At 55.4% G+C, this 9,030-nt stretch overlaps 1 protein-coding gene across 1 annotated transcript; it reads right to left on the reverse strand.

Moving 5' to 3' along the window:
* Nucleotides 1-703: 703 nt before the first annotated feature.
* EAH_00053840 (AGC kinase, putative) lies at nucleotides 704-7,345 on the reverse strand (the record flags this gene model as incomplete). The annotated part of the gene is made up of 9 exons (XM_013393987.1): nucleotides 704-752; nucleotides 950-1,428; nucleotides 1,677-1,797; nucleotides 2,262-2,428; nucleotides 2,683-2,782; nucleotides 3,053-3,187; nucleotides 3,562-3,671; nucleotides 3,947-4,035; nucleotides 4,492-7,345. 9 exons carry the CDS (start codon nucleotides 7,343-7,345, stop codon nucleotides 704-706), a joined length of 4,104 nt encoding a protein of 1,367 aa, XP_013249441.1.
* Between the last annotated feature and the right edge of the window lie 1,685 nt (nucleotides 7,346-9,030).

The raw sequence follows: 9,030 nt of genomic DNA on the forward strand, positions 1-9,030 counted from the left end.
TTTTGAAAGGTGGTGCCACTCTTCTTTGAGTGCCCTCACAGTACCCACGAGGCGTATCCACCCTGCACCGGAGGGAACAGCAGGGTTTCAACCCCCTACCTAAAGGGTTTGTTGCCGAACCCAGACACAAAAAATATAATTTATTAGCTCCTTCAGTGCCGCGCTCAGCTTAGACCAGCAAGCAGGCAATGAAGAGAAGTCGTCGTGCCTGGGAGTAGTAGGGAAACGGAAGCTGTGCCACACGGCATTCTCACGGCGCCTCATTGGCATGTATCTTCGCCATGACTAGCGACGGCTTATTCCGGGCACTGTGTGTATCTAGAGCCAGAGAAGGGCACGTCGTGATAGCATAGGTGGCTCGGCCTCTTCACGGCAGCAAGTGCCAAGTATGCATGGGCGGACCCTAGCGGGTCTCGTTTCTGTGCCTGCCGGTGTGTAAGGATGTGTGGTTGCCGGCTTCTCCAGTGCGGGAGTTGTACCGGCGGGTCATTAAATGCATTATCAAACATCAAATAACCTAGCCCTGCTTCCGTCGTGCACAAGCCGGAGCAGGGTAGGTGGGGGGGGTGGGGGGGGAAATGAGAAGGACCGACTGATCTCGCCGACCGGCCGTCACCTCGGATAGCGAGACAGAGAGGAACACGAAAGTAGATGCAGGTCCTCTCCCTACGGAAACAGAACAAAAGCTCCGCCCATAACACGCCTAGAAATCGTAGGGGTCGTCCGGAGATGTTGCCGCTTTGCCCCAGGTCCTGAAAAACGATATGACAAACATACCGGCCAGCAACACATACCTCCTTCAGCAGTCAAACCATGCGGTACAGTCTATGTGATATAAGGAAGTGCTAAAAATTGATTCGTCCTTTAGCGAAAGGAATGGATTTTTCAGTTGTGAGGGCCAAAAGTAGGTACGGCACAATGAACATCCGAACAAGAGAGCTAGACCGACCCCTGGAGGCGTTCATCGTAGGTAAATCCCTTGAAGAGGGCCTCCCCTTCCTCGTCTTCGGTGGGCTGAAAATTATCAGAAGAGGGAGAGTCGCATGCATGTGAGTGTTCCTCTCTGCATGCGCTATCTGGGTGCTGTGCTGTCCCCCTATGAGCTGTCGTTGTACAATTGCCACCCGCTGTAAGATCTGCCGCTGCAGTAGATGTTGCCACTCTACTGCTACTGCTGCGGCTGCTGTTCCCTGCAGAGCGCGGAAGAGGCGTGCGAGACCGTTGCATTCTCATGCTATTGGCACTAGAGGTGGCGGTGCCGAATGCTGCGTCAGGCCCTTCACCGTCATCCGACAAAACGGGTTCTCGTTTAACATCCGCTGGAAAGTACTTGGAGTCCTCATGCGAGTGGAGGCGGGGTTTGAACGGTGGCTCTATCTTCTTCGCAAGGAGCAAGTCCCAATCTACAGATTCAAAAAACGGATGCCTCTGGATGCAAACAAAAAAACACAATATGCACTACAACAAATCCAATGCTCGCACCAGAGATGAATCTAGTATAACTACACAGTCGTCGGTAGCTTCCCAACGTACGTTGATTTATACAATGCATGCCTACCCACTATGCGACATAAAGTGCATTACATAAATCCCTATCTTCCACTTGGTTTGCCCTGCGCATCTGTTAGTCTTTCATACCCGAGTTTCCACTACCCGAAACAAGCATGAAGGCCTACCTTTATCTCCTCTGCATCTAAGGGTCCAGCGCCCAGTCGCTCATTGGCGTCGCGGTGCAATAGATTCTTAAGGAGGTCAACCGCTGCGGGGGACAGATCCGCTGGGAATTCCAGTCCCCCCCTGCACGCAAGCAACAGCAGCACCACCATCACATACGCAAAACTTCGCTGCATCACCAGCAGCAAAACGAAACGACCGAGGCAATACACATTCACACACGGACACTACGAATGTACAGTGCGTTTTCGATGTCAGTCATGCCTTCGTACAAATAAACTTCACTCTTGTGTTATTCCAGCCAACCAAGAAGGAAGAGCAGCACGTTCCCACTGCATCTCAGCAAATGAGCAATAACAGAAATAACACCTAACTCCTCCCTGGGCGTGGAGCAGCGGAAATCCCATATACGGCACGCATGGCGACTGTCTTCATCAGCCGTCTTACACGCATGCAACCGCATGCTTGTGCACGCATTCACACACGAGCATGTAGTACGCATGTACTTGTTACTGGATGCATAGACAATGGAGCACATCCAGTTCGCTAATGTCTGAATATGATTCTCCAACCCCCGAACAACTCACCAGAGAATGTTTGTGAAGAGGGCCTGGCGGTTGGCCGTGTAGAAAGGAGGCAGGCCTGTCAGCATTTCATAGAGCAGGGCCCCAAGACTCCACCAGTCCGCTGCTTTTCCGTGCCCGACCTGACACAGGATCTCAGGGGCTATGTACTCAGGGGTCCCGCACACGGACTGCAGAAGAAGCAGCAGCAGCAGAAGGAACGCACCCATTCAGCAACATAGGTCAAGCGAGTGAGCTGCCAGCAACAACTCCGCAGCTGACACAAAGCCACCACTAGAAGGCAAACCCCTCGATGCCCTTTTCACAAACCCCAAGCAGCGAACGCAGAAAAAGAGCCATGAAGAGCAGCATAAGCAACAGCGGCTACAGCAGCGGCAGCAGCAGCAAGGTAGGCAGAAGCAGCAGCAGACAACGGCCTGTGTACTCTGGCACTATTGTTGTCGGCGATGCCGCTCTTTGAAAGGCCAAAATCTGTCAGCCGTATATGCCCATCCACATCCAGCAAAACATTTTCTGATTTGAGGCTGAATCAAAGCAAAGCGCACAAAATGCGGCAGAAGAACGCCTCGAGCAGACCCAACACTGGTCCCTGTATAATAAAACCAACTGTGTCAGCACTGCGTCCAGTGTTAATTGCTATTAAAATCTAGTAGCTAGGGAGGCTCATAGAAATGCGCAGCAAGGGGACATGCTGTCGCCTGTTGTGAGTATGCGTAAGTGCTGATGCAGGAAGCAGATGTGTGGAGATGGGGATCGGGGTCGTCGGGAAGAGCCTGTTGACGTTATTGCTGTACTCTCGGTAGATCACGTTGTGCTTGTGAAGATGCTCCAAGGCGAGCAACAGCTCAGCAGCGTAGAAGCGTGAGCGGTCCTCAGTGAACTTTCCTTCTTTCTGCAAGTGGAAAAACAACTCCCCCCCGGGACAATACCTGCGACACAAAGTTCAAGGCCGCCCTACATCTTTTCCTAAACCGCACGTATGTGCACTAAAATGCTCATACGCGCCATTTCATCCCCACCGCACACTCCCCACGGTACACACGAACTACAGGTGCAGATGCAGCAGACCGGCACCGCAAGGCAAGGTGCAGTTGCAGCGAAGGCTCTGCGCTCGACTCCAGCATCACCGCACGAGCAGACACTGAGCAAGGCCAGCCAGCGATGGAGCCACGCGAATTCAAGGCACAGGGGTGAAGGCAGAAGCAGCGAGCATCACCCCTAATCCTGCAACTAGGGAAAGCACTGAGATTAAAGACGAGAGAGGAAGTGATCCGTTCAAACAGTCCAGAAAAGAGAGACGGACTCTAGAACAAAGTACAGCTTCTTGGGTGTCTGAAATGCGAAGTGCATCTGCACGATAAAAGGATGAGAGATCGCCTCCAGAACTGCCCGTTCCGTGCGCGTGTGCTGCACCTGTTAAAAGCAACAGCAGCGGCACACAGCGCAGCATGAAGACAGGCAGGAATGCACTAACATGCAACGCCATAACAGCGCCCCACAGCAGCTGCAAAAGAGGCTACTACCAAAGCAAAGATTCCCGAAGCTGCGCTAAGCCGAAAGAATCCAGCCCAAGGGAAACAATGAGAAAATTCTAAGTTACGGCAGCAATCGTTTGCTGGGACCTCCCTTCTGTACCATGCAGGCTCCCTATCCCCTGCCGAGGAGCCCCGAGGGCCCAGCAGCCTCACCTGGCTGCGACGAAGCAAGGATTCCTTAAGAAGAACCTTTAGCGCGTACAACTGGCCGTCTTGTTCGAACCGGACCAGCATCACTTTCCCTGAACGGCGCAGGAGGGAGCCGGATTGGATGGGTAAGCAAAAGGTAAAAACACCAGCAAATGCACATGGGAATAGCAGCCCAGGTAAACAGATGCACATACTACGCGTCTCGAAGAAGGTAAACGGAGGACGGATGAACTATCAACACAGAAATCTAAGTGCGCAGGTTCAAGGGCAAGCAAAATGGTAATCCAGAAAAGCCACTGGCGAATGCGTAAGGGCACAAATCAACGAACCCTTGAAAAACAGTTCTCATCATGCACTCAGTACAACACAGAAGCAATAAGTCCCAGCGTCTCCTCCGTGGACGCCGACAGGCGATGCGGGACAAAAAAGAGAAGCGGATTAGTACTTGAGCTCTACACAGAACGCCGGATGCACGGACACATGCAGGTATGCAATGGGTGCTGCACGCGTGCGTGCATGCAGCACCTAGTGTACAAGTTTGTATGTACCATATGAGCCCTTCCCAATGACATGCAGCAGCACGAAGTCGCCAGGGCCAACTTTCTTTGCCTCTACAAGCGGTGCTAGATAGGCCATATTCTTGGTATACGCATAACCCTCCTCGGGGAGCATCCGACTGTTTGAAATGCTCCCGTGGCTGTTCCTGCGAGTGCGGCTCCTGCTGCTGTTGCGGCTGCTGCTGCCGCGGCTGCTGTGGAGTACGTTTGAGCTACTGTTGCAGCTGTTTCTCTTTCCCCCGTCTTGGGCAGCTGCTGCACCCGAATCTGTCGACTCCGGGGCCGCTGCGTTGTTGCTGGAGAGCGCCTGACGACGCCCGGCACCGCCACTACCCCCAGCAGAGGCAGCAGGTGCAGGAGGCGGAGTGCTTTTCGTTGCCCGCCTCCTGCAGCCCCGCGGAGGCCCTTCCCCCAGGTGATGCGAGCTGGCAATGAGGTGCCGCTCCTCCTGCACCGACCGGGGCCGGAAGGGGAGCTCTTTTACATTCCGGTTGTTAGAGCTACATGCGTAATTCCGTGCTTGCGCATCCCACTGCCCCTGTTGCTGCCGCTGTGACTGCTGCTGCTGCGGGGGCTGCTGCTGCGGCTGCAGGGATGAACTAGACGGCGCATTGCGCGTGGCAGCACCCTGGCTGTACGCAGGAGCAGCAGCCACGATACGACCGGGTGTACGGGTCATTCTGCTGTCTGTGGGCTCCCCGACGGGAGCTCCTGCTGCATGTGCATGCAGCGGCCGCGGGTAAGCTGTTGCTGCAGCAGCTGCTGCTGCCGCCGCCGTCCCTGCAGAGGACCCCGATGCAATGTGAAGCATGCAGTCCGTTGTTGCCGCTGTCGCTGGGAAGGCCGCCTGCTGCCACTGGCGCTGTAGGCCTCTGCGGGGACCAGCTACGCTGCTGTGTGGAGCCGAAGCAGGCTGGTGGTGCTGCGGCTGCTGCTGGTGCTGCTGTAGGCCGCGCCGTGGCGCCCGTTGGTGATTCCTCGTCGTTCCACTTGGCCTCTGAAGCCCCCAATCGTGTCGTTGCTGCTGGACCAGGCCTAAATACTGTTGCTGCAGCTGCGGTTGCTGCTGCAGCTGCTGCAGAGGCACGTAAGGGTATGTAGGCACATCAACTGGAGCAGCAATTGCGTACGACATTTGTTGCCACTGCTGCTGCCACTGCTGCCACTGCTGCCACTGCTGCTGCTGAAGTTGTTGGTGCTGCAGCTGCTGTTGCCACTGCTGCTGCTGCAGCTGCCACGACTGCCAGTATGGTTGAGACAAATGCTGCCACGATTGGTGCTGCTGGAGCGGTGCCTCGCGCAAGACAGCATAGGGAGTGGGGCAACCAACAGAAGCACCGAGGGTAACGATGCCGTTCAAAGCCGGGGCAGGAGCTGTTGCTACTGCGGCTGCTGCCGCCGCAGCTGCAGCTCCTGCAGCAGCAGAAGCAGCACTAGCTGCCGAACTGCATTCTTGCTTTTCCGTGACACCCACTGCCCCGTATCTTGCTGCTTCCATGGACCTTCGACCGTCGTTGGCAGGCGCCTGCGCTACTGCTGCTGCTGCGGCTGCAGCAGCTGCCGCAGTTTCCGTTGCCGCTCTTGCTTCAGTTGCGGCTGCTGCTGGTGCAGCGGGGAAGTCGACAGGGTCTGCTTCGAGACCAAGGATCTGCGTGCTGCAGGCGTCGCCTGGCTGCAGAGTACTGGTGCTGCCGCTGCCGCTGCTCCCATCCGCGTGGGGGGCCCCAGCAAACGGGGACCTCGTGGGGACGCCCATCATTGAGACGAACGGGAAGTCAGATGAAGACTGCAAATGGTGAGAGGCAAGAGGAGCCAGGGGGGTAGGGTGCTGCTGCATCTGCTGTTGTACGCGCTGCTGCTGAAATTGCTGCTGCTGCTGCTGTACGTGCTGCTGCTGAGGCTGCTGTCCGCGCTGCTGCTGCGTATGGGGCCCCTGTGCGTAAAAACACTGCTGTACCGGCGAAAGCGAGGCGGTGGCCTGTGGGGCTGTTGGAGGAGCCTCGAATGGCAGGGGGGACCCCCACGGCTGCGGCCCACCGCCGTGCGGCCCTTGCGGCGTCAGCCCCAAGACGGGGAGGCAGAAATGGGGAGCTCCAAGAAAGCCACAGTGAGGGGGTCCCGGCCTTAGTCTTGGTTGATGGGGGCCCCCTCCCCTCACATCTAGAGGGTACCCGTGGTCCAGCCGCACGCGTAGCGCCTCAGAGGAGAGGTCCCCTACAGGCAGCAATGTCCGGTACTCCTCCCGGGAGTGCCGCTCCAGCCGGTCCCAGCAACGATGCTGGAACTGCTGCAGTGAATGCTGCAATGGATGCTGCAGAGAATGCTGCAGAGAATGCTGCAGAGAGCCGGGAACCCACTCTCGGACAGGCGATGCAGCACTCGCTGCTGCTGCAGCCGCTGCTGCTGCGCTAGCTTCTGCTGCTGCTGCCGCTGCTGCTGCTGCCTCGCGACGGGCAGCTCTTGAGACGCGGCCCACAGGCCTCTCACCAGAAGGAGCATCCGTCGCTTGTGGACCCCACGGCGGGAGAACGAGAACCTGCTGCTGCTGCTGCTGACGGGGACGCCGCTGAGGGTTCGTTCTATTTCGTGTTCGGTGCTGCTGCAGGAACTGCTGCACCTGCTGCTGTTGCTGCGGCTGGTCCTGTTGATCCTGTTGGTGCCGCTGTTGAGGGAAGATGCGATTTGCGCGCCTACTGGGGCGGGGCTGCTGTTGCTGCTTCTGTTGTTCATCCGGTGGATACGGGTGTTGCTGCAGTGGTGGTGGTGGTATTTGCTGCTGCTGCTGCTTCTGCGACGGTACTACCTGCTGCTGCTGTTGCAGCAGGTCCCGTGTGTCTGCCCCCATAGCAAGTTGGGGGCTGCAGTCACGCCTCACTCAAGGGCAGCCAGGATTCTGGTTTGTGGCCGTGGTTGCTGCTGCCGCTGCTGCTTGTTCTGGTTTTGATGCTGCATGGGCTGTCTGGAGTGTGGGACATGGGTAGAGGAAGTCTAGGCTGCGGGGGGCCTCTTTGCTGGTTCTCAGGCCTGTGAAGAGACCAAAGAGCAGCTGACCGCCAAGCGTGCGAATAAATAAGAGATGCATGAACTTGAAATGAAGGAAAATGACCTATCTGTGGACTAAGCTGGAGGACAACGCGCAAAAACTGGCACGCCTCTCCTGTCCCGTGACCCTTGAGCAGGATGAGGACTAGGCCAGACCCCTGCCCTCTGCGGGAGCACACAGGAGCCCTTCCAAGCGAAAAAAAAAACAGAGGAGAAATAATATAAAAAGAAACTCGCCTTAAAAAATCAAACTGGCAAAATGCAGTCGCTAACTGTGTACCCGCCCCTTCAGTTCAGCCGCATGCAGAGCCTTAACGAACTCCAAAGGCAGCTGCAGCTCCGCGTCAAAGGCTTTTATAGAAGCAAGGGCACATTCGCCGACCCAGAAGATGGACAAATGAAACACATAGAAATTGAAACTAGTCAAGACGTATGAGGAGGCAAAAACTTCGATGTGAACTCTTCAAAATCCCCTTAAAATCGAAGTCCACCTTTCAATCGGACACCAACCTACACACGCATACAATCCGCTCCTAGCACGTCCTTCTGCTCAATCCCAGCAAACATATCTTGCTGGGCTTGGAAAAACTCACTAGGACTTGTGAGGAATCGCTTGTTATCTTGTAGCATGTTCTGTCCGACGTTCGTACATTAACGCATACGTTAGTAAGCAGCCTACACGCAAGCAGAAGTACAACAATTGTCTACAGTGTTACTGTAGATAGCGAAAGGGGGGTTGGTTGTATTCGCGTGCAAAGGTGTCTTGCAGCATTAGTTGCAGAGCGGAACATTGCAACTAGTGCCAGGCCGCCGCATCTGCCCACCAGCAACGCTTGGGCCGGCAAGCCCAGAGTATCCGAGAATTCGAGGGGAGGCAAGCTGCACTTTAGGGACTCTTTCTGTTTCTCCCCTCGACTACAACGCATGACAGTCATCGGAAAATGCCGCTGACTCTCATTACACGCCCGTCTCAGAGTTTTTGGGTAACAGCGTACTACTTCTAGTGCTTGGTGACCAACAGGTAAGAACACCACTATGACTTTTTTGATTGCGCTGAAATCAAAGTAATTACTTTTCCGCAATCCTGAAGAAGCACAAGTAACTTTTGCTCGTAGGATCCTCTCCTGTGTACGTAATCCTTAGCCGTTAACTGTGAGAGAAGCCCACGGGCCAGACTTCGTGGTCGTGGGAAAGCACTAGTGCATGTTCTGCCTGACGATGGTATGCGTATTTCTCCTTGCGTGAGGCTAGCTACTGAGGGCCAAGTAAGTGTTCGGCAGGGTACGCGCATGCAGTAGTGGCTTGGTTATACTTGCATGCAGAGAAGAATTGCAACAAGAAGCGTTGCAATCCACTGCAGGCCACATACTCTCTTCACAAGCCCCAGACGCTTGCGTTGTCGTACCCAAGGTACCTGCAGACTTGAAGGGAGTTCGGAGGAAATTTTGAGTATTTGACGCTAGCACCTAGCTAAGAAAGAGGACCGCC

This window comes from Eimeria acervulina, genomic scaffold (assembly GCF_000499425.1).
Source record: "Eimeria acervulina Houghton genomic scaffold, Eah_scaff1009, whole genome shotgun sequence".
In the NCBI taxonomy this organism is placed as follows: domain Eukaryota; phylum Apicomplexa; class Conoidasida; order Eucoccidiorida; family Eimeriidae; genus Eimeria; species Eimeria acervulina.